General features: G+C 37.0%; 1 protein-coding gene and 1 long non-coding RNA gene across 2 annotated transcripts in view; one reads left to right on the plus strand and one right to left on the minus strand.

Moving 5' to 3' along the window:
* Positions 1-24,797, minus strand: part of LOC110446659 — a 33,225-nt gene extending 8,428 nt beyond the window's left edge. Inside the window, exon 1 of the long non-coding RNA XR_002462489.1 lies at positions 24,273-24,797. This is a non-coding gene — a long non-coding RNA (uncharacterized LOC110446659). The remainder of the gene's footprint in view (positions 1-24,272) is intronic.
* On the plus strand, positions 10,550-27,499 carry LOC110446658 (tubulin polymerization-promoting protein family member 2-like). The gene is made up of 4 exons (XM_021491917.1): positions 10,550-10,695; positions 20,236-20,431; positions 24,804-24,960; positions 26,531-27,499. Exons 1-4 carry the CDS (start codon positions 10,692-10,694, stop codon positions 26,702-26,704), a joined length of 531 nt encoding a protein of 176 aa, XP_021347592.1. The 5' UTR covers positions 10,550-10,691; the 3' UTR covers positions 26,705-27,499.
* Positions 27,500-27,923: the final 424 nt, after the last annotated feature.

The following is a 27,923-nucleotide window of genomic DNA, read 5'->3' on the forward strand; positions in this document are numbered from 1 at the left end:
GTTAGAGTTTACCATAATATAAAACCCCCCCCCCCCTCGTGTTAGAGTTTACCCCAATTTGTGATCCCCCTCAGAAGGAATTCTCTATTCACATTCACTACCTATGAGAGCGTCTGATACATTTTGGACGAGCCTGTAAGGTGATCAGTTCACAATACAAATCGCCAGCCCTCGCACATACGTCATCTCTTCAAATGTTACATAATGTTATGTACATGCGATTTCTTTGGTTTAGACACATTACACTATACCATTTGAGAATGAAGAAGGTTAAGAAGAAAAGCTCAATCTGTTCTTTTGAACGTATTGTTAGAATCTATAATACCTATATATGTCTGATTGCTTTTGTTCTGTTGAGTTAAAAGGAATTTCGTGTCTGCAGTAGGTGTATAATAGACCGCAGTGGCAGAGCATGGCATGATTTCAAGATTTTATTTGTTCACTCAGTCGCATTAGTGCGAAACAAGAGGTTGGTACAATTTAAACATGGCGGAACATAATATGATACGGTATGAAGCTAGTATAATAAAAAGTACATTAAATAACAGAAATACCTTAACTATGTATATATAACTATGCTTTCAAAATTCTGCCTAAGTTTTCTAGAACTCTACTAATACGAGTGAGAAAACGTGTATTACAAACTGAGAAAAGACCTTGCATTTTAGTCAAGCTTGGATTTTACAATGATAATCTGGTACATGTATATGTAAAATTTTCGAATATTGCATATCAAATCATATTCACATTTGAATGAATAGTGAAACTCATCCCCAATTTCCACATTACATAATGCACACTTTCGATCCTGGCGTGGCAAGCCAGCCCATCGGCCTGTTTCGATTTTTAATTGCATATTTGAAGTACGGAATTTTACAACATATTTTCTCTCTTTGGTATTTAATTCCAAAAAGATATTTTTCAAATTGACTTTGTGTCTTGAAAAGTACATCTGTCCTCGAGAGGAGATTTCAATATCATTAAACCACTTTTGAATGAATTGATCTTGTAACCGTTGTTTCAAAATTTATTTTAGATATTCTATATTCGTCGTGCACGTGTTTTGATAATACCAAACATATTTTAGGCCGGTTTGAAACAGCATGTTTCTAATAAATTTTAGCCATTCAAATTCCATACTTCCATTTCCCTGTAGCTGAAACATCAATTTGTAAATTCTACTTCATAAGTTTTCATTAGATATTAGTTTATACTAAAACCTTACCACTCTACTTTTTACTTCAATTATTAAAGGGTATCTGCCAATTTCACCATATACCATGAAATTCGGTGTACTGCTTCGAAGATTTAGAATTTTCTCAATACTTTTTTTGTTTTCGTAGCCCCAAACGTTAGCTGAGTATAATAAAATTGCCAGTACAAGGGAATCAAAAATCTTAAGTTGAAGGTCTAAAGGAAAAATATATTTCTTATTTTTCTATAAACAGCAAAAAGTGCTTTCTTTGCTTGTTCTACTATTTCTTTTCTTTGCATTCACAAACGTGCCGTTGTAGTTGAAAATAACTCCAAGGTAAGAATACGATTCCATTCTCTCAAGCTCCACATTGTATAACAAACATTTAGGGTAACTCTTGCACTTTCTTTTCGAGAAAGTAACAACTTTAGTGTTTTGTATGTTGACAGTAAGCTTCCAAAGTTTACTATACTTTTCAAATGCGTTAAGTGCATTATCTTCAGCAGTTACTGACATGATAACAGTATCATCAGCAGTTACTGACATGATAACAGTATCATCAGCAGTTACTGACATGATAACAGTATCATCAGCAGTTACTGACATGATAACAGTATCATCAGCAGTTACTGACATGATAACAGTATCATCAGCAGTTACTGACATGATAACAGTATCATCAGCAGTTACTGACATGATAACAGTATCATCAGCAGTTACTGACATGATAACAGTATCATCAGCAGTTACTGACATGATAACAGTATCATCAGCAGTTACTGACATGATAACAGTATCATCAGCAGTTACTGACATGATAACAGTATCATCAGCAGTTACTGACATGATAACAGTATCATCAGCAGTTACTGACATGATAACAGTATCATCAGCAGTTACTGACATGATAACAGTATCATCAGCAGTTACTGACATGATAACAGTATCATCAGCAGTTACTGACATGATAACAGTATCATCAGCAGTTACTGACATGATAACAGTATCATCAGCAGTTACTGACATGATAACAGTATCATCAGCAGTTACTGACATGATAACAGTATCATCAGCAGTTACTGACATGATAACAGTATCATCAGCAGTTACTGACATGATAACAGTATCATCAGCAGTTACTGACATCATAACAGCATCATCAGCAGTTACTGACATGATAACAGTATCATCAGCAGTTACTGACATGATAACAGTAGCATCAGCAGTTACTGACTTGATAACAGTATCCTCGGCCGTTACTGGCATGATAACAGTATCATCAGCAGTTACTGACTTTATAACAGTATCATCAGCAGTTACTGACATGATACCAGTATCATCAGCATATACGATGATAAATAATCTGATAAACAATCCAATAACTTATTGACTCTACTGTTTGTAAACAATTTACTTCATTTTCCTGAAAAAAAAGTCTTCCAAATCATTCAGATTTACTGACATGATAACACTATCATCAGCAGTTACTTACATGATAACAGTATCATCAGCAGTTTCTGACATGATAACAGTATCACCAGCAGTTACTGACATGATAACACTATCATCAACAGTTACTGACATGATAACAGTATCATCAGCATTTACTGACTTGATAACAGTATCATCAGCAGTTACTGACATCATAACAGTATCATCAGCAGTTACTGACATGATACCAGTATCATAAGCATATACGATGATGAATAATCTGATAAACAATCACAGTATCATCAGCAGTTACTGACACGATAACAGTATCATCAGCAGTTACTGACTTGATAACAGAATCATCAGCAGTTACTGACATGATAACAGTATCATCGGCAGTTACTTACATGATAACAGTATCATCAGCAGTTACTGACTTGATAACAGTATCCTCGGCCGTTACTGGCATGATAACAGTATCATCAGCAGTTACTGACTTGATAACAGAATCATCAGCAGTTACTGACATGATAACAGTATCATAAGAAGTTACTGACATGATAACAGTATCATCAGCAGATACTGACATGACAACAGTATCATCATCAGTTACTGACATGATAACAGTATCATCAGCATTTACTGACTTGATAACAGTATCATCAGCAGTTACTGACATCATAACAGTATCATCAGCAGTTACTGACATGATAACAGTAGCATCAGCAGTTACTGACTTGATAACAGTATCCTCGGCCGTTACTGGCATGATAACAGTATCATCAGCAGTTCCTGACATGATAACAGTATCATCAGCAGTTACTGACGTGATAACAGTATCATCAGCAGTTACTGACATCATAACAGTATCATCAGCAGTTACTGACATGATCACAGTATCATCAGCAGTTACTGACTTGATAACAGTATCCTCGGCCGTTACTGGCATGATAACAGTATCATCAGCAGTTACTGACTTTATAACAGTATCATCAGCAGTTACTGACATGATCACAGTATCATCAGCAGTTACTGACTTGATAACAGTATCCTCGGCCGTTACTGGCATGATAACAGTATCATCAGCAGTTACTGACTTTATAACAGTATCATCAGCAGTTACTGACATGATAACAGTAGCATCAGCAGTTACTGACTTGATAACAGTATCCTCGGCCGTTACTGGCATGATAACAGTATCATCAGCAGTTACTGACTTGATAACAGTATCCTCGGCCGTTACTGGCATGATAACAGTATCATCAGCAGTTCCTGACATGATAACAGTATCATCAGCAGTTACTGACATTATAACAGTATCATCAGCAGTTACAGACATCATAACAGCATCATCAGCAGTTACTGACATGATAACAGTAGCATCAGCAGTTACTGACTTGATAACAGTATCCTCGGCCGTTACTGGCATGATAACAGTATCATCAGCAGTTACTGACTTTATAACAGTATCATCAGCAGTTACTGACATGATAACAGGATCATCAGCAGTTACTGACATGATAACAGTATCATAAGAAGTTACTGACATGATAACAGTATCATCAGCATTTACTGACTTGATAACAGTATCATCAGCAGTTACTGACATAATAACAGTATCATCAGCAGTTTCTGACATGATAACAGTATCATCAGCAGTTTCTGACATGATAACAGAATCATCATCAGGTACTGACATGATAACAGTATCATCAGCAGTTACTGACGTGATAACAGTATCATCAGCAGTTACTGACATCATAACAGCATCATCAGCAGTTACTGACATGATAACAGTATCACCAGCAGTTACTGACATGATAACAGTATCATCGGCAGTTACTGACATGATAACAGTATCATCAGCAGTTACTGACATGATACCAGTATCATCAGCATATACGATGATGAATAATCTGATAAACAATCCAATAACTTATTGACTCTACTGTTTGTAAACAATTTACTTCATTTTCCTGAAAAAAAAGTCTTCCAAATCATTCAGATATAGATTGCCAATAAGAACGGTGATAGATTCTCGCCTTGTTTTATGCCGATATTGCTTGCAAACATGTCTGAAATCTCATTACCTTTTTTAACACAGGATTTTGTATTATCATACAATTTAACGATCACTTTTAAAATTTTGCCGCTAATGTTACTTTTCTGTACTTTCTGCCACAAACCAATCCTCTACACTGAATTAAAAGCCGTTTTAAAATCCACAAATGAACATTGTGATTTTTTACCTAATTTGAAGTAAATATTAATTAAGGAATGTAAAATAAAAATGAGACCAATTTCTTTAGAATTAACGTAAATACTTGTCCCATACATGATACGAGACTTATAGCACTGTAATGATCTGGATCTTCAGGCTCACCTTTATTTTTATATATGGGTTTTATCACACCAATCCTCCACGCTTCCGGTAAAAGTGCAGTATCTAATACGATACTAAACAATTTGTGGTAAATAGGAATAAACATATCTAAAGTGGTATTCAAATATTCGTTACGGATTCCATCATAACCACCGGCTTTATTATTATTTAGGCTATTTACAGATTGCTTTATTTCATTAAACGTAATTTCACCATTTAAAATACCATCGAATCTACCATCTTCAAGATGATCAATATTGAATTCGTAATCATCATTATCTCCCTTGTTGAGATTTTTGAAATACTCGTATATGTCGTCTATGCTTAAATCATTAGTATTATCTTTTTTCTCTTCAATTTGGTTAAGTAATTTCCAAAACTTCATTTTCCATTTTTTTTCTTGGTAAATCATATAATCTCTATTCAATGTTTGTCTATAGTTTTTACTTTTATTCCTTATAGCATGGCTTTGTTTTCTCACATTTTTATGTTTACTGAAGTTTCTTTTTGCTTTATGAAATTCATTTCTCTTCATATTACATTAGTTTAAACAGTATTTTATTCAATATATGGCAGTGACAAAATAATACAAAATCAACAAAGAGGATTCGAAAACAAGTACATAAGTACTTACATTAATTCGTCTCCTTATTAATAAACCTGGCAGTAGGACGGCACTGTTACATATATTTTGATAGTATAACAGACAGAAAGAAGAAGAAGATATCAGGGAGGGGAGGGTGGAAGGGGTGCATCAGGAAATTAAAGAAAGGGTTATGAAGAGAATAACGAGTAGAAATGCATTACTTAATTGAATCTGGTTGGAATGTGATTCATGAAAAGGTAACCCCAATGAGCTCTATATAAGGATGCATTAAATACAATGGACAGCTCTAAATTGCCTTACGTTGATTCCAATCAAAATGTATACTGATATCCTGCAAAATGCAAGAGTGATGTAGTCTATATTACATAATTCCAGTATCAACAAAACTCATTTAGTCTAAATATCACACTGGCATGTCACAAGTGTTGTCGAACAACATAGGTTTCAAAGTTAATGTACATTGTTTAAACAAACGCTATAATTACATAAAAATAAAATAAAATAAATAAATCTTGCACTAAAATCGTTTCGACTTACATATAAATTTTTGGACAAAGTCAAACATATTTAAGTTATATTGATCTGGCATATCAGGATTTCCATACAGCAGCAGATTTGAATTATTCCCATGAGGAAGATATCTAAAACATTGTAATCTTAATTGTTCGAAGTTAGGACAAAAGAGGAGAAAGTGTTCAGTAGTTTCAGTAGAACGGTTACAAGAACACATGGGACTTTCAACTAAGTTACGTAAAAAATAGTGAATTTTGAGGGAACTACAGTTCATCCTCAGTCGAGCGTGGTGAATTTGGCCAAATCTACTTTTGCAGTAGTAGTAATAGGATGTAACAAGATTATTGTGATGATAGTCGACATTCACGGACTTCTTAAGGTTAGTGAGTGATGGGTTATGCTTAACGTCGTCCGGAAGAACATTCCATAAGTCAACAGAGGAAGGTAGAACAGAATCTCTATAGAGTTTAGTACGACATCTTATTTGACAGAATTTATTCCTGTTTCTAGTATCGTGAGAATGAATGTCAGAATGACGAGCCGGGAGTATGTTAGTCAAATAGGAGGGACACTGACCATGAGCAATCTTATGAAGTTGTGTTATTTTATGTTTTCGTCTTCTTTCAATAAGAGGGTCCCAACTAGTTAATAAATACAATTTCTCATGACTTGTTAATTTAGTAGCCCCCGTTACAATCCTGGCTGCTTCGAGTTGAATATTTTCTAACAGTTGGCTTTGGCCTATCGTTATATTGTCCCATATCACGTCACCATGTTCTAACAAAGGTCGAATAAAAATAAAATAAATAGTTTGAAGCGTTTTTCTGTCAATAGTAAATTTCAGTTTTCTTAAAAGGGTTATTTGTTTTAAGCTTTGTTAATTATATACTGAACATGATCAGTCCACCCTCCTTTAGACGAAATAAAGACACCAAGGTGTTTGTGGCATGTTACCATTGTTAGTGGGTTGTTGTTCATAGACAAAAGGGGATGAAGTGGTTTGTCATTTTTCTACTTACTGTCATTGATTCTGTCTTACTAGGATTGAAATCGACAAGCCATGTTTTTGACCATTCATAAATTTTGTTTAGATTATCATTCAAGAGATTAGCGCTCAGATCCGGCAGATCCACTCTAACGTATAGAGACGTATCGTCAGCAAACAACTTTATAATATAATTAATATCTTCGACGATGTCATTTATAAATATTAGACCTTGAATTGACCCTTGAGGAACTCCAGCAGAAATGTAAGTTAAGTTTGATTGTTTACCATTGATGACAACATGTTGGCAGCGATTACGTAAATAGCTCGAGAACCAATCAAATAATTTACCTGTGATACCTAAGTTTTGGAGTTTAGAAAGAAGGACACGATGCCATACTCGGTCGAAAGCCTTACTAATATCGCAGAAGACCATTCTAATTCTTTACCTTTATCTAAAGTGGAAAATATATCGTTAGAAATATATATAAGTTGATTTATAGTGGAATCACCGGATCTGAAACCCGACTGACAAGAGGAAAGTAGGGACTTGTCAGTTAAATAGTTATAACATATTTATATATACACCTTTCCATCATTTTACCTATGATAGACAAAAGAGAGATAGGACGGTAATTTCCGAGAACAGATGGATCATCTTTTTTGAGCACTGGACTATCATTCGCCTTCTTCCATTGCGACGGGAACTTATAAGTAGTAAGGGAGTGGTTAAATAATGTTTGAAGTGGATAACTAAGAACTTCGGCTGCTTCTTTGATTAGACGAGGGTTTATGAGGTCAGGACCAACAGCTTTTTTGCAGTCAAGAGAATGTATTACGTCCAGAACATCTTGTCGGGATATGACAATGTCAGAAAGAGTATGATTATAGGATTTGTGTAGATCAGGAGGGTCAACATTAGTGTCGTTAATATTAGAATGTGAGCTGAAGAAAGTGTTAATGGCATTGGCTTTGTCTAAGTCGTCGTGTATAAAGTTACCGTTATCGGAAATAGGAGGAATATGTTTTTTTTTGCTTGAGTTAGACATAAGACGATGAACAATCTTCCACCATTCTTTGCTACTGGTATTAGTATGGTTAAGTTTTGTACATTAATTGTTAAAATAATCACGTTTGAATTTACGAATGGCATTTATACATATGTTACGAGCTTTCCTGAAATTCGACCAGCCGTCAGTATTCTGTGACTGTTTGGCTTTGCGGTGTATATACTTCCGTTTACGAATCATTTTTTCCAATTGCACTATTCATCCAAGCATATTACATTCCCGGGTATACCATGGTTGGCTATCATTATTATATTTCATATTGGTTGTACTCTGTGATTTTTTAAATTCACCAAATATTTGTTGGGCTGATGACTTAAATAAAAAAAAATATAACCAAAATTATTTAGCTTGGATTAACATCGGCTAGATCTATGTAAGGGAATTCCAAGTCGTTGTAAGTTTTTGAAATCATACATAAACGTGTACAAATCATCATTCTTGTCAATATCCAGCATTTCAGTGAGACAATCATCAGGTTCTACAAAGTCCTGACAGGTTTCAGTTTTTGCATTGAAATCACCAAGAGTGGCCACTTTATTGTTATTTTGACAAATATCGATCAATTCATTTTCTATTTCATTAAAAGCGTCTGGGGACGAGTATTTGGAATTTCGGGTGGAACATACACACACCCCATCAATATATCGTTATCTAATTGTATACAATTTTTTGACAATTTAACCCATTGGACGTATTCCGATTCTGTAGTATAAAGATGCATCATTGATTTTAATTTCGTTTTAAAGACAATTGCTATACCACCGGATATTTTCTTTGATTAAGACCGATCTTTGGCAAAGTATGTATAATTGAGTGGCACTTTTAAGACATCATAATCGTCGGTTTTACACTCTGTAAATACCAAAATATCCTGCTGGTCAATTAATTGTACAAATTCTGGTAATAAAAGTTTTGATTTGATACCACGAACATTAAGATAAGTGAGTTTTAGTTTCTCTACTGGAAAGTTCGAAGGGGGACCTCTCGCTGCGTATCCCTGGCGGTGACCTTGACTTGCGTCTGGTCCGGATGGTTGCGCTGGCAAATAACGTCATTGGTTCCTCATCTGCGCTGGTTCGTGTCGGTTCTTAAGGGGTTGCTGATCGCGTCTCCCGTTCTGACGTTGACCGTTTGCGTAGAGAATGTATGCTTTCAGAGTAGCCGTTTGACCGTTTCTCTTTGCCTCATTGAAAATAGGGTAGAAGAGTTTGCGTCGCTCTGAAACTTCTGTCGGGAAATGCTCATATATACTATATTGCTTCTTTTCCGCCACTTTTGTTGGTACTGCCTTAAGAACCCTATCCTTGTCATTTCGTATGGAAAAGACTGCTACGATGGTTCTTGGTTTACCATCATGCCTCTTTCTCAATCTATGCGCGACATGAAGTTCCAGGTCATCATCAATGTCAAGTTCTGTTTTGATAAAATTTTGCACAACTTCTACTGCGTCCTCGTCCTAGTGCATAAAGAATAGATATTTCGATCCATGTGCGACATGTGTGTGAAAGTGACGATTTGTTTCTAAAATATCAGTTTGAAGTGCGCTCCGGGCGCGGGTCGCATATTTCCCGCATATTATAGAGGGCTGGAGTTCTGACGTTAATCGACGACAGACCGATACAAAAAAAAGGTCGATAAAACGTCAGAATAATTCGGACTAATGTCCATGTTGACCTTGGGAGTACCCACCCGCGGTCTGTTGCCCAGATGTATACATTATACCTGTCTCGCATCCATGCTTAGTCCCGAAGGTTAATGTCATAGCGATAGATTGGAATGACTTGGCCTTTGACCTATTGTTTTGACCTTGGTCTTCGGGGATCGGATAGAATATGATTCAATGTACATGAAGTTCTATAAAGAATTGTTTTGGAGAAGGTTTTCACAGATTTGGTAATCGATCCCTTGCTGTGACTCGATCTGGAGTATATATATATGTATATGTATCTGTACCTGTGGCCACACTTGTGACTCAGAGACATACCAATTAAAATATTAACATGAACATGTTAATGCGTAAAGAAGTGCGTGGATTAGTAGCGTTTGGCGCCATATTTTAATGACGTTTAATCCTAGTCAAGGTCTGGTTCAGAAAAGATCATGTACATGGAAACTATTCTTGCTACAAAGTCTGCAACATTAATTAAATTAAGCTTGTTCACCTGACAGGCCTGAAAACTCGCTTTGTTGGAGCGGCTTATGAGCGATTTCGGGTACTGGTTCCTACACTGTCCGGAACGCCTGACCAACCCTGATGTACACAATAAGTTAAAGGTCGGGTCATATGTAGACGATATGGCATGAGTGCTTTCGATCAATAAACTGGCCGGGCCGCTTCACTAATATCAGCTGACAGCTCCTGTCACATGTAGATTTCAGACAGCGACCAGTATAAACCGGCGTTGTTTACGTTGGAAACGGCAAGTATTTTACACGGTCATACCTGTTCTGTGGGCATCTCCTAACTGTCAACACAGTGAGCAACAGTTTCCGCACATAAATTCGAAATGGGTAAGTATACATTCTATACTAGGTATAGTGCATTTGACTGTTATTGACAATGTAGTGTGTTTTACATAATATAGCGTGCGTAAGTTTCAACTGTTTTGACTGTTTTCACTTAACAAATGATATCTTATTTCTTTTCTTTTCTTCTTTTTCTTCTTCTCCTTCCCCTTCTTCTTTTCTATCCTCTTCGATAAATTCTCGTTATACCGTAGTATTTTATTGTTTAAGCATACACAGCAACGTATAATTGATAAATCAGTGTTATGAAATACCAAATAATTATAACATCATGAATGAAGCATAATCTTGTACATCGCATATATATATATAGTACCTATAAATGGACAGTAGACTTTTTTAAATTATTATAAAGTACAAGATAAAAAAAATATCGGCAGATGGACAGCTTTTGTAAAACTACCTCACCTAAGTGTACCTTGGCTATCGGAAAACGGATGAGGTGACAACATTTTCTTAGCATAATATCAACCGGGGCTCAATAAAGAATATGTTAAATACAAAAACAAAAAAACAGGCATACAATTTGTATACAGTGGTGTAGTGATCAGCGGATGGACAAAACAATATGTGTAAACCTGGAAATAAACAAGTTCTCAAATGTTAAAAGTCAGGGTGAGAAAAAAACACAATAACCTAAGGTTGGAATCTAGACCGTTCTAACCAAATTGAATGCAGATAATTTCCTAGATTACACAGCTCTTTTCTGTTACGTACAGATGGCAGCTGGCCAAATTTATATGAAAATGGGCGGCTCCAATAATACTTTTTAATGAACTTTTTACGAATATCAACATGGAGTGTTCAAAGTTCAAGGGGTTGGTTTTACTTTTCAAGTCTATACTTGTCACTACTTAGGTCCGGTGCTCATCCGTGCGCGCTCAATCCCCTCACTGTTGCTAAGTTGATTAAAATAAAAGTGTACCCGTCTGCCTTATATGGGTTTGAACTTTGATTGCTTTCTAAAACAGAAGTATTAACGTTGGAAAGAGCACAGAACTATATTGTAAAATGTATACAAGGGTTCGAAAAAAGAACCAGGACCGATGTATGTAATTCATTACTAGGGTGGACAAGTATTGAGTCTTATATTGATATGAAGAAATTATTATTTTGGGACGAATATATAGTATGGACGCCTGTACACTAGTACACAGAATATTTGTCACTAGATTTTTTTATGTTCAATGTAAATGATGGGAAACAATATGGATTTACACCAGATATTATATGTATCCTTAGAAAATATTTTTTATACGATATCTTTGTTGATTATATAAATTAGGTGCCTATCCAGGAAAAAGACAGTGGATAAAAGTTGTATATAAAAAATGTATATCAAACTGAAGAAAATGCATAGTTACAACTATGTCAGATGACAACGATTGTGTACGATTTATGTCCATTCACCATAAGCTCGAGTCACACTATTTATGGAATTAGCTGCAAAGTATCCACGGTATTCTAAATCTATACACTGTACCTTAAGGGTTTGTGTAATGTCTCGTATGTCAAAACTCATGGAATTACGTCATTATTGTTGGGAATTCTATCATGATACTATTACACATATTATCTTACATTGTGATAAAACTACTGAAGTAAGAGACAAATTATGGTGTCATTTAATTAGTAAATGTTATATACAACTCAATGTTTATTTGCATAATTTACCTAATTTTGATTTGACTTATACCCTATTGGGTAGTGAATTAAGTTATATTATAAGATTATGAACAATTAAGATTAGGGGTAATATCACATGTGTATCAAATGTTGAAAAAATACTACAAATCGTCTGATTGTATGTACATCTCCTTTCTCTTATAAAATATTTATGTACACATTAAAATAACGATACCTTTGTACTCTTTCAATGTCCATGTATGTATATATGTTGATTAATTCTTATATGTAACTATTCTGTTTATGTAATCTTCATTTTGGAGGAAATAAAGAGAATAATAATATTAATTATAGAATCTATTAGCATATTATCGGCAAATATCGGAGAGAGATATGCAGAATGTACAATATGCAGATGATACCTCTCTCATTTTAGATGGAACGAAACGATCATAAAAAGAATCAATAAAAGAGCTAAATATATTTGCAAAAAATGCTGGTCTTAAAATAAATAAAGTTATATGGATAGGCAATAAAAAGTACAGTGATGCGATTTATTATCCGGAATGGAACCTGCAGTGGGGAAGTCAAACATTAATGGTACTAGGTATAGAATTTCATGTAGATTTACATCAAATCCCTAAATTAAACTATGATAAAAGATTAGTGAAACTTAAGTCAATAATTAAGAATTGGAGTAGAAGAATATTAACACCAACAGGAAGAATACAAATCATTAAATCTTTATTAATATCCAAATTTAATCATCTATTTATCTCCTTACCAAATCCAGATGACAATTCTATCAAAAAATTAAACTCAGAAATTTTCAATTTCTTATGGAAAAGTAAAGTAGATAAAACAAAAACGGGATATAATCATCAAAAGCTATCAGGAAGGGGGTCTTAACATGATACATGTGTATCATGTTAAGACCCCCTTCAATAAAAGCCTTGAAACTTACTTGGATAGGTAGGTTGCTTACATCAGGGGGTACATGGCAAGTGTTAATTAAAAAATATGCTAATAAGGACATTTTATTTAATTGTGGTTCAGAATACTTATCTATTATTCAAGGCAATTGTAAAAACCTTTTTTGGAAAAATGTGTTCCAATCATGGAGAAAAATAGCAGATAAAGAGGATTGTATAAGGGAGATAAAAAGTAGATTGAAAATGCCTATTTGGTATAATAAATATTTTACAGTAGGAACCAAGTGTTTATTTTATAAGCAATGGTTTGAAAAGGGTGTTATAATTATAAATGACTTATTAAAAGATAATAATTCTGGTATATTTTATAGTTTTATAGAATTTTCACAAAAATTTGATGTAAAAACTAACTTTCTCACATATCAAGGTATTATTAATACAATAAAAAACTACATGTCCAATGATGATACTTTAAATACTTTGATTAGTTATCCATACATACCCTTAAATTTAAAAATATTTATGAAGCATAAAAAAGGAACTCAAGATTTTTATAAGTTGTTGTGCCAAAATAGTACCATATCCACTGGGAAAAACAAATGGAATGAATTGTTTGAATTCCAGGATGACACATGGAAATTGATATATATGATTCCTTTTACAGTAACTAGAAATTCAAAATTAAGATGGCTTCAATACAGAATAAATCAACAAATTTTAACAACAAACTCCTATCTAGTTAAAGCAGCTCTTACCGATAGTGCTCTTTGTTTTCAATGTAAGACTGAAATAGAGACAATAATTCACACACTATGGGCATGTGAGAAAGTACAAAACTTTCTACAAAATTTTGAGTTCCTTCTTGATGCATTGTTAATCCCATTTGGTTTTAACAAGGAAACCTTCATTTTCGGTTTATTTAATCAAAATAGTATCAGTAGTAGGGTAGATAATACCATAAGTCTAATTATAAAACAATATATTTATAATTCGAGATGTTGACACATGCCATTGTCAGTAGCTGCACTTAAGAACCTTATCAAGGACACATATTTTACTCAGAGATATATTGCTGTTAATAAAAGTGAATTATTTTTATTGAAATTTAATACTGAATGGAAAAAATGGGAAAGTCTAATTAATATTGCTTAAACCCTGTCTTTGCCAAAATATGAACATATAACTATAGAATTTACTTATATAAACGTCTGCTTCTAAATACATATATGTAAAACTCCTTGAACTTTCCGACACATTTATATAGCTTCTTTGTTTCTCAATCCCCACTCCCTCCCCCCTCATTATTTTTTCTTCTCTGTCTTTATTCTTACTTTCCCTTCTATACCTCTAGGACCTGCTCTAACCTCTTTTCTATCACCTCTAAACAATGCTTATATAAAACGGACATAATTAAGCTGTAATTTAATTTGCCATAACAATAACTAATTATTAATTATACCTGGAAATATGCAGTTTATTATAAATGAATATTTAATGAATGAATGAATGGTAATGTGTGAGAGTAATAATGTTTATGTATGATATATTTGCATTGTTATAAACTTGGGAAAAAAATACAAAAATACAAAAAATGAAAATATCTATCTATCCAAATCTACAGTGCGCGGATATTCATGCTTGATTGGTCAGTGTATTGCGCAGTAAAATAGAAATACACAGTTATAATCAAATGGATACTATGACGTAGCTTATATCCTGTCCACTTATTGACAGCTACAAACGTAGGAAGTGTACTGTCTCTTGAGAACTGCGGTATAGAGTCAGTTGACATTTTAATTATGTTTTGTATTATTAGTCTAAAGACGTTATACTTTGTTTTGTGGAACTCGATGCCGACTTCTTTATCAATTTTCATAAATATATTGTGTTTTGTCTACAAAACTGATGACACCACGGGGGTTATACTACACTAGTTTGAATGACTTCCCAGGCCATGGACCTTGTGGGTTGTTATATTAGTATACATTCTTCATGGTTAGAAAGCCGCAGTTTGATTGGGGAATATCGACACCGGCAGTGAAGTTTAAATGATTTCCGTATCCATAATTAATTTTCCAACTCCTTTTCATACCCTAAATAAGCGCGAAGCCTACAGGAAAGGCCTTTACCCTGTTACCTATAGATAGCTACTGACATGTAGAGGGTAAACAGGTATCAACAAGTCCTTAATGGCGTTTCTCTTTGTAGAGCTTGGTTTTCAATCACAGTTCACGAATTTGAACTACGACCTTCGGCTGTTTAAAAACAATGTTTCGAAGTGTATTCTTCACTACCCATTCAGCAGGCGGATTACCTGTGATCAAGTTGTGTAGGGAGCTCATGTCAATACACTTAACTAGACCAACGTGTGTTTAAAGGCTTTAGTGAACAAATATTGGTAAATCCTACCAAGCATGTAGGTAGTTTTAGGGAGATTTTATTGACAGATACATATTACAGTAGATAACGTACAAATACTTTCACTATAAAGGTAAACACGTTGCTTTACACATAACAACCAAATAGCATTTAATTCATAACAAACACCTTCTTATAACCTACACATACCCACACCCTCATTCAAAATAAGTCAAAACGTACACCTCTCAAACATAACGCACGCGAACACCCCCCGTTATAGATAGCGCTCACCCGCTTATATAACACACCCATACACCCTCGCATTCATAACAACATCACATACCCTGTCACTCACATTATCACACACACGTCTTACATAACATACATATACATAACACATATCCTTTTATATATAGATACACACACTTATATCCAATGTGTTGACACGTACCATCCACCCAAACCCTCTTACACATGACTCATACCCAAACACTAAGAATCACATATACCTACACATATACCCGTGCAAATAGGTATCCTCATAATTACACCCACTCAACCCCTCTCGTACATAGCACCTACCAATGTAAAACACATACCCACATATACTTTTTCATTTAACACATATTCTCTCATGCATAACACACATCCACACCTACCCTTTATACATAACACACATCCACACCTACCCTCTATACATACATTGTAACATAGATCCACACCTACCCTCTATACCTAACACACATTCACACCTACCCTCTTTGCTTAACACACATCCACACCTTCCCTCTATACATAACACACATCCACACCTACCGTCTATACATAACACACATCCACACCTACCCTTTATACATAACACACCTCACCTACCCTCTATACATAACACACACCCTACCTACCCTCTATACCTAACACACATCCACACCTACCCTCTATACATAACACATCCACACCTACCCTCTATACATAACACACACCCACACCTACCCTCTATACATAACACAGATCTACACCTACCCTCTATACATAACACACATCCACCCCTACCCTCTATACATAACACAGATCTACACCTACCCTCTATACATAACACCCACCTCACCTACCCTCTATACATAACACAGATCTACACCTACCCTCTTTACATAACACACACCTCACCTACCCTCTATACATAACACACACCTCACCTTCCCTCTATACATAACACACATCCACACCTACCCCCTATACATAACACACATCCACACCTACCCTCTATACCTAACACAGTTACACACCTACCCTCTATACATAACACAAATCCACACCTACCCTCTATACCTAACACACATCCACACCTACCCTCTATACATAACACACATCCACACCTACCCTCTATACATAACACACATCCACACATACCCTCAATACATAACACACATCCACACATACCCTCAATAACTAACACACATCCACACCGACCCTCTATACATACCCCCCCACACCTACCCTCTATACCTAACACACACCCCACCTACCCTTTATACATAACACACCTCACCTACCCTCTATACATAACACACATCTACACCTACCCTCTATACATAACACACATCCACACCTACCCTCTATACATAACACACATCGACACATACCCTCAATACATAACACACATCCACACATACCATCAATAACTAACACACATCCACACCTACCCTCTATACATAACACACATCGACACATACCCTCAATACATAACACACATCCACACATACCCTCAATACATAACACACATCCACACATACCATCAATAACTAACACACATCCACACCGACCCTCTATACATCCCCCCCCACACCTACCCTCTATACCTAACACACCCCCCACCTACCCTTTATACATAACACACCTCACCTACCCTCTATACATAACACACCCCCTACCTACCCTCTATACCTAACACACATCCCCACCTACCCTCTATACATAACACACACCTCACCTACCCTCTTTACATAACACACATCTACACCTACCCTCTATACATAACACCCCCACCTACCCTCTATACATAACACACATCCACACCTAACCTCTATACATAACACCCACCCACCTACCCTCTATACATAATACACATCCACACCTACCCTCTATACATAACACACACCTCACCTACCCTCTATACATAACACACATCTACACCTACCCTCTATACATAACACACACCCACCTACCCTTTATACATAAAACACATCCGAACCTACCCTCTATACCTACCCCCCTCACCTACCCTCTATACTTAACACACATCCACACCTACCCTTTATACCTAACACAGTTACACACATACCATTTCATAATAACACACACCCGTAGATAAAAATGTACTCTCAAAAAAATCACTTACCCAAACCTTCTCAACAATAGCACTCCCTTCCACACTCTCTGATAGAGAATATACTACTACCTCTCATAGAGAATACACTACTACCTCTCATAGAGAACACACTACCACCTCTCATACATAACACTACCACCTCTCATACAGACCACACTACCCCCTCTCATACAGAACACACAACCACCTCTCATACAGATCACACTACCATCTTTCATACAGACCACACTACCACCTCTCATACAGACCACACTACCACTTCTCATAGAGAACACACTACCACCTCTCATACAGACCACACTACCACCTCTCATACAGAACACACTACCACCTCTCATACAGACCACACTACCATCTCTCATAAAGAACACACTACCACCTCTCATACATAACACTACCATCTCTCATACAGACCACACTACCACCTCTCATACAGAACACACAACCACCTCTCATACAGATCACACTACCATCTTTCATACAGAACACACTACCAACTCTCATACAGAACACTACCACCTCTCATACAGACCACACTACTACCTCTCATACAGACCACACTACCATCTCTCATACAGACCACACTACCACCTCTCATACAGACCACACTACCATCTCTCATACAGACCACACAACCACCTCTCATATAGAATACACTACCACTTCTTTTACATAATACACTACCACCTCTCATACAGATTACAATACCTACTCCTATACAGAATACACTACCACCTCTCATACAGAATACACTACCACCTCTCATACAGAACACACTACTAACTTTCATATATAATACACTACCACCTCTCATATAGAATACACTACCACCTCTCTTAAAGAATACACTACCACCTCTTATAGAGACCACACTACCACCTCTCATAGAGACCACACTACCACCTCTCATAGAGAACACACTACCCCCTCTCATACATAACACTACCACCTCTCATACATAACACTACCATCTCTCATACAGACCACACTACCAGCTTTCATACAGACCACACTACCACCTCTCATAGAGACCACACTACCACCTCTCATACAGACCACACTACTACCTCTCATACAGACCACACTACTACCTCTCATACAGACCACCCTACCATCTTTCATACAGACCACACTACCTCCTCTCACACAGACCACACTACCATCTCTCATACAGAACACACAACCACCTCTCATATAGAATACACTACCACCTCCTATACAGAATACACTACCACCTCTCATAAATAACACACTAATACCTCTCATACAGAACACACTGCCACTTCTCATACAGAATACACTACACGTCTAATACAGAACACACTTCCACCTCTTATACAGAACACTACTACATTTTATACAGAACACCCTACCACCTCTCATACAGACAACAGACATACAGTGTGCCAATATGAAACACTGACAAAACCTTTGGAAGGTTTGAAGACTGGTTTGTTTCCTGGGAACCTGATAGAGGGAGTATCAGTAACCACGAAACCTTTGATTGCCATACCGAGTAATATTAAACAGTTAAAGTATCGGTATAATATATGGGTAAGGGATATAGCAAGTTTCTGGTGTCCCGAGTGCAGGCTATTTCCCGAGGCGAAGGCGAGGGAAATAGGCATGTCCAAGGGACACCAAAAACTTGCTATATCCCTTACCCCATATATTATACCGATACACACTGGAGAGATAGTTTTAACTACAAAATATTTGTAAGCCATAAGCTGTATCGCTTTACGTCTCTACTACCCTTTTGATGGCAATGGAGCCAAATGCTCCGCCCAACTCGCGCGTCACTGCCGAGTTCGGTAGCAAGCTCCGCCCAACTCGCGCGTCGCTTCCGAGTTCGGTAATAAGCTCCGCCAACCTCTCGCCTGATTGGCTCGGCGGAAACACCCGAATGTTTGTGTGTTTTAGTTCCCAGACTAACACACAGGACTAAAACACAGTCAGGCAAAAGTGGAGATATATTCGATTTAACCAAATACTTTTATATAGAGTAAATAAAGTAGAGGTATAATAAATATAGATAGGCTACCGACGTCAAGGTGTCACACTGGGTTACTTATCATTATCTGATCTTCATTTCGATGTTTAGTTTTGTTTATTGAATTTATTGTTCTGTTACTTTCTGTTGTGTAGAAATTACCAAGATGACTTGAACATGTGTTTGTTTGATTGAACAATAGAGTTGACTAATTTATATCTTTATAGCTAGCGGAGGACTCTCTGATGAGGAGGTGAGCGAGCTGGTTGATAAGCTGAAACAGTATGCTAAACTGGCACATAAGGAAAATCTGACTTCCCAGGCTACAGGGAAAATTACAAAAGACAACCTTCTCTGGAAGGAACTGAGAACGGATATGGATTCCAGCATCTTCCCTGTTTGTAAGGACGACAAGACGAAACCGTAAGTCATGTTATGGTCACGGTAAGTCATGCTATGGTCACGGTAAGTCATGTTATGGTCACGGTAAGTCACGTTATGGTCACGGTAAGTCATGTTATGGTCACGGTAAGTCATGTTATGGTCACGGTAAGTCATGTTATGGTCACGGTAAGTCACGTTATGGTCACGGTAAGTCATGTTATGGTCACGGTAAGTCATGTTATGGTCACGGTAAGTCACGTTATGGTCACGGTAAGTCATGTTATGGTCACGGTAAGTCATGTTATGGTCACGGTAAGTCACGTTATGGTCACGGTAAGTCATGTTATGGTCACGGTAAGTCATGTTATGGTCACGGTAAGTCACGTTATGGTCACGGTAAGTCATGTTATGGTCACGGTAAGTCATGTTATGGTCACGGTAAGTCACGTTATGGTCACGGTAAGTCATGTTATGGTCACGGTAAGTCATGTTATGGTCACGGTAAGTCACGTTATGGTCACGGTAAGTCATGTTATGGTCACGGTAAGTCATGTTATGGTCACGGTAAGTCACGTTATGGTCACGGTAAGTCATGTTATGGTCACGGTAAGTCATGTTATGGTCACGGTAAGTCACGTTATGGTCACGGTAAGTCATGTTATGGTCACGGTAAGTCATGTTATGGTCACGGTAAGTCACGTTATGGTCACGGTAAGTCATGTTATGGTCACGGTAAGTCATGTTATGGTCACGGTAAGTCACGTTATGGTCACGGTAAGTCACGTTATGGTCACGGTAAGTCATGTTATGGTCACGGTAAGTCATGCTATGGTCACGGTAAGTCATGTTATGGTCACGGTAAGTCACGTTATGGTCACGGTAAGTCATGTTATGGTCACGGTAAGTCATGTTATGGTCACGGTAAGTCACGTTATGGTCACGGTAAGTCATGTTATGGTCACGGTAAGTCATGTTATGGTCACGGTAAGTCACGTTATGGTCACGGTAAGTCACGTTATGGTCACGGTAAGTCATGTTATGGTCACGGTAAGTCATGTTATGGTCACGGTAAGTCACGTTATGGTCACGGTAAGTCACGTTATGGTCACGGTAAGTCATGTTATGGTCACGGTAAGTCATGTTATGGTCACGGTAAGTCACGTTATGGTCACGGTAAGTCATGTTATGGTCACGGTAAGTCATGTTATGGTCACGGTAAGTCACGTTATGGTCACGGTAAGTCACGTTATGGTCACGGTAAGTCACGTTATGGTCACGGTAAGTCATGTTATGGTCACGGTAAGTCATGTTATGGTCACGGTAAGTCACGTTATGGTCACGGTAAGTCATGTTATGGTCACGGTAAGTCATGTTATGGTCACGGTAAGTCACGTTATGGTCACGGTAAGTCATGTTATGGTCACGGTAAGTCATGTTATGGTCACGGTAAGTCACGTTATGGTCACGGTAAGTCATGTTATGGTCACGGTAAGTCATGTTATGGTCACGGTAAGTCACGTTATGGTCACGGTAAGTCATGTTATGGTCACGGTAAGTCATGTTATGGTCACGGTAAGTCACGTTATGGTCACGGTAAGTCATGTTATGGTCACGGTAAGTCATGTTATGGTCACGGTAAGTCACGTTATGGTCACGGTAAGTCATGTTATGGTCACGGTAAGTCATGTTATGGTCACGGTAAGTCACGTTATGGTCACGGTAAGTCATGTTATGGTCACGGTAAGTCATGTTATGGTCACGGTAAGTCACGTTATGGTCACGGTAAGTCATGTTATGGTCACGGTAAGTCATGTTATGGTCACGGTAAGTCACGTTATGGTCACGGTAAGTCATGTTATGGTCACGGTAAGTCATGTTATGGTCACGGTAAGTCACGTTATGGTCACGGTAAGTCATGTTATGGTCACGGTAAGTCATGTTATGGTCACGGTAAGTCACGTTATGGTCACGGTAAGTCATGTTATGGTCACGGTAAGTCATGTTATGGTCACGGTAAGTCACGTTATGGTCACGGTAAGTCATGTTATGGTCACGGTAAGTCATGTTATGGTCACGGTAAGTCACGTTATGGTCACGGTAAGTCATGTTATGGTCACGGTAAGTCACGTTATGGTCACGGTAAGTCATGTTATGGTCACGGTAAGTCACGTTATGGTCACGGTAAGTCATGTTATGGTCACGGTAAGTCACGTTATGGTCACGGTAAGTCATGTTATGGTCACGGTAAGTCACGTTATGGTCACGGTAAGTCATGTTATGGTCACGGTAAGTCACGTTATGGTCACGGTAAGTCATGTTATGGTCACGGTAAGTCATGTTATGGTCACGGTAAGTCACGTTATGGTCACGGTAAGTCATGTTATGGTCACGGTAAGTCATGTTATGGTCACGGTAAGTCACGTTATGGTCACGGTAAGTCATGTTATGGTCACGGTAAGTCACGTTATGGTCACGGTAAGTCATGTTATGGTCACGGTAAGTCACGTTATGGTCACGGTAAGTCATGTTATGGTCACGGTAAGTCACGTTATGGTCACGGTAAGTCATGTTATGGTCACGGTAAGTCACGTTATGGTCACGGTAAGTCATGTTATGGTCACGGTAAGTCACGTTATGGTCACGGTAAGTCATGTTATGGTCACGGTAAGTCACGTTATGGTCACGGTAAGTCACGTTATGGTCACGGTAAGTCACGTTATGGTCACGGTAAGTCATGTTATGGTCACGGTAAGTCACGTTATGGTCACGGTAAGTCACGTTATGGTAACGATAAGTCACGTTATGGTCACGGTAAGTCATGCTATGGTCAGGGTAAGTCATGCTGTGGTCACGGTAAGTCACGTTATGGTCACGGTAAGTCATGCTATGGTCAGTCATGTTATGGTCACGGTAAGTCATGTTATGGTCACGGTTAGTCACGTTATGGTTAATACAAATCGTTTATATTCCAAAATAGTCAAAAAAAGTAAATGTCACTATCGTATAAAAGCATGCGCTACACTGTTTTTACTTATTTAAAAGAGAAAAATGTTGCGAAATCAAATATAATTACATTTAAGATGCCCGTATTACTGCAAGAAACTGTAACTTTGAATTGGAAACGTTTGGTCCGGGAATGCAATAGCTTTTACAAATTATTTCGGGAAAGAAACCCATACTTTGCGAAATCTCATTGACCTTGGATCATAATAAGATCGCTTTAACCAATATGACCAACTGAGCTACACATGTACCATATCAGTGGTAGTTCTCTAGCTCAAATCCACTACAGTTATAACCAAGATTGTATAGAGGGGAGGTAATGTACCATATCAGTGGTTGTTCTCTAGCTCAAACCCACTACAGTTATAACCAAGATTATATAGAGGGGAGGTAATGTACCATATCAGTGGTTGTTCTCTAGTCAAACCCACTACAGTTATAACCAAGTTTATATAGAGGGGAGGTAACTGTATGTAAGAGTTCAGTGGAACTCTCTAGTGTTTACAGTGGTACAGGGATCTTTAATATTTCCTGGTTGTGTGACTCAATGAAGCGGATAGCTCCGAATGACAACCCTGTAGTAATTACTTCCTTGTCCATAAACTCATATCCTTAAAATACACATTTGTTAAGATCCAGTGATATGTGGTATTTTAATTTTGATTTTTTTATCCATACACACATAGATAGTATGTATATAATTGGTTTAGGGTTGTCAACGTTCAAACAAGTACTGCAATAACAAAATCGTCCATATATACTCATTTTGCTTATTGAAATATGGGAGAAAAGGGATGATTTCGTTTCTTAAGGTAGGGAAAAGACAGCTCTAGCAGCAGGAGTACTGAGGTATATTAAAATATTTTTAATCTCTTACCTTTGACAGCCGTATGGTTGCTTTTCCCGGCGTTGGACTGCTTTGTGAGACAATCTATGGTTTTCTGTGATGTTTCCATACAAATAATTATATGACATCACCTTTTTGCACTCAGATTTTACAAAGAAATTTTTAATGGAAAGGATTCCAATGAAACAAATTGCTTACATAAATTATTTTTTTGAAATTTAAATAGCAGCACATTGACAAAATCAGCTATGATTTGTGAAACACGGTACATATTTAAACTCCTCGACTCTATAATTTGTACTGTCCTTGTTAAAAACGGTTGAAAAACACACGTTCGATATTTAGGCTGATTCGCGTTAGAATGCATGATAAAACCACCAAATTTCACCACTTATAAAACCAAGGTAGATAATAAACTGTAACCTACCTCACACCTATTGTTATAGGAATTAATTGGCACAAGTCGTAAGCTATTAATTAATGTTAACTTGCACTAATTACTGTTGCAACGAACTAGAATAAAATCAAAAATTCACGTTTATTTCATATACTCTCTTTCAGGTTTATGACCATTACCAAGGAAAAGTCTATGAAGTTTCTAGCAAAATCTGCCGAAAAGTTAGAAGCCAAGAGAAAGGGGAAGAAACCACCAGAAGGAAGTACATGGGAGAAAGAACTATTAAAAAATCTCAAAGGAACACAACTTACTGGGGTAACGGTAAGTACAATGAAATATAGTTGGTATCAGATAGGTACTTGTTGGCTTAACGGTAAATACACTGTAATAGGTGATATCCGGAAGGTACAAACTGGGTAAACGGTAAATACACTATAATAGGCGATATCGGGTAGGCACTCACTAGGTTAACGATAAATACACTATAATAGGTGATATCGGGTAGGTAATGTCACAATGGTAAATATATTGTCATAGGTGATAATTGTTAGGTAACGTCACATACTGGGTTAACGGTAAAAACACTGTGATAGGTGATATCCGTTAGGTGCTTGCTGAGTAAACGGTAATTACACTGTGATAGGTGATATCCGGTAGGTAATGTCACATACTGGGTTAATGGTAAATATATTGTCATAGGTGATAAGTGTTAGGTAACGTCACATACTGAGTTAATGGTAAATAAACTGTAATAGGTGATATCCGGTATGTATTAACTGAGTTAACGGTAAATACACTGTGATAGGTGGTATCTGGAGGGTACCTACTGGGTAAACGGTAAATACACTTTAATAGGCGATATCGGGTAGGTACTCACTGGGTTAACGGTAAATACACTGTAATATGTTACATCAGGTAGGTAACGTCACATACTTGGTTAACGGTAAATACACTGTAATAGGTGATATCCGGAAGGTAGTTACTGGTTAACGGGAAATACACTATAATAGGCGATATCCGGTATGTACTTACTAGGTTAACGGTAAATACAATGTAATATGTAATATCCGAAGGTACTTACTGGGTTAACGGGGAATACACTGTACTAGGTGATATCCGGTAGGTACTTACTTGGTTAACGGTAAATACATTATAATAGGTGATATCCGGTAGGTACTTACTGGTTTAACGGGAAATACACTGTAATAAGTGTTATTATATGTTTATTATACACCCTTTTTGTATGTGTAATAAGTCTAAAATTTCCACAAGTTGATATCAGCCCGGTCGATATCACAACCCCTTGGAGTGATATCACCCCCCCCCCTAGAAAAGTGATATCACACCCCCTCCCAAATTTTCGGATTTTGCTGCTTCCGCTCAAACGAATTGTTGGCATGGAATAACTGCGGTTTAATGATTTAAAGATTGATTTACAAAGCCCCACCCAAATTTCAATAACCATATCATTTTGTAGGAATTTGGGAATTTCTAAATGTTGACTTTTTACGTATAATTGTTACTGTTTTGTTTATATACATCATTGATTTTGTTACCAGTTTTATGAATATAAATGAGATAAAGAAATATTTTTTTGTGTATGTTTTGTTTATTTTAAAGGAAAAAAACATGATAAAAAGTATATGATATGACCATTTTGATATCACATCCCCAATCAGCCATTGAGTCCTAATATCAGCCCTCGGGCTTTCGGCCCTCTGTCTGATATCAGGACTCTCGGGCTGATATGGGGTGTGATATCAAAATGGTCATATACTAATCTCTAAATATCCGGTATGTACTTACTGGGTTAACGGTATATACACTGAAAAAGCCAATATTACGTATTTGGTTTTTCACAAGCAGCTCTAAATTATTTGTATTTTCACAGAAAGAATCTAAGTCTGGTAATGTGAAGGGGATGACCGACACCAGCGCCTACACCGGCATGCATGCTAACAAGTTCGACAAGGACGGAAAGGGCTTAGGTGGCGGCGATGCAAGAGTCGATAACTCGGGATATGTCGGCGCTTACAAAGGGAAAGACACTTATGACAAAAAGTGAAAAAAAACAATGGACAGAGATCTGAGATCATGGCGGTTTAAAACAAATCGAAAAGGCTTCCTATGACAAGGAGGAGTGTCAACTTGACTGAGATCTGTGAAACCTTTGTAGATATTGGGGTTTCTTGACACTCTTATCTGTACTAGGTATATTTGCAATATGGACATGACACCGACAGACACAAACAATTATTCAGTTATATTTTATTTTGGTGAAGAACGGTTTTTCGATATTTTAGCTGGTTTACTCTAGAATGCATGATAAAACAACTCCCATGAAACATTGAACAGATTTGGAGGAGAGAACGGGTGATACGATACAATGTTGTTTGTGCTCTAGTCAGTGAAACTATCTGAAAATTAAAGAGGGTTGTGAAAAGCTATGTCTAGTTAGTAGTGACAAAAGGCTGCATGCATATACTGCTTATTCTTCTACAGTTTACCGTAAATAATGTACAATGATACATCGGCTAGTAAAAAGATATTAGCCTTATTCAGTAAAATTATGATAAGCTGGCAACATTCGAAGAGTGCCTCATTTATCCCCGTCCTCCCCTGCATTTATCGCTGGGGGAACATTTTATCTGTATCAATGTTTAACTGATAGTAAATGTTTATAGACTATATTACGGTCGCTTTCATGGCCAAATGTGTGTTGTTGTCCGTCCAAACCGTGATTCGCTGAGGTCAGAGATCATAGGTTATTAAGCCAGCTGATATATGGCCTCAGCATGCTTCTGTCTGAGTATTTATATTATTAAGTGTGTTTATCCAATAAAGGATAATTTATCCACAGTTCAGTTGTCCTTGTATTCTGTATAATGAACAAAAACACGTTATATTCAAAGCGTTGGTCATACAAAAATTCGTATCATTTTCAGTCTCGTGGACTCGAAGGCATTATTTAACTATTTGAAAGACATCCGTCTATCACATTACCTTCTTTGGCGGTATTTATATCACATAGTCCATATCATCTATTCGTTATCTGTGTTATTATATTTAACCTCCTTTTTATTTTAATTATCTACACATACAATGCGAATGCTTTTAAAAATGAACATTTTCATCTGATTTTATCTTCGCTACCCTCAATGTTTGTTTGAAAATAAAATAAAATAAATAAATAAATCACCATGGCCCTAAATGACCTCAGCCGTCGATGGGTCGTAAAAACACAAATAAACAAAGTACCATTTTCAAGTTAATTCTATCAGACC

Source organism: Mizuhopecten yessoensis, unplaced genomic scaffold (assembly GCF_002113885.1).
Source record: "Mizuhopecten yessoensis strain PY_sf001 unplaced genomic scaffold, ASM211388v2 scaffold2921, whole genome shotgun sequence".
In the NCBI taxonomy this organism is placed as follows: Eukaryota; Metazoa; Mollusca; class Bivalvia; order Pectinida; family Pectinidae; genus Mizuhopecten; species Mizuhopecten yessoensis.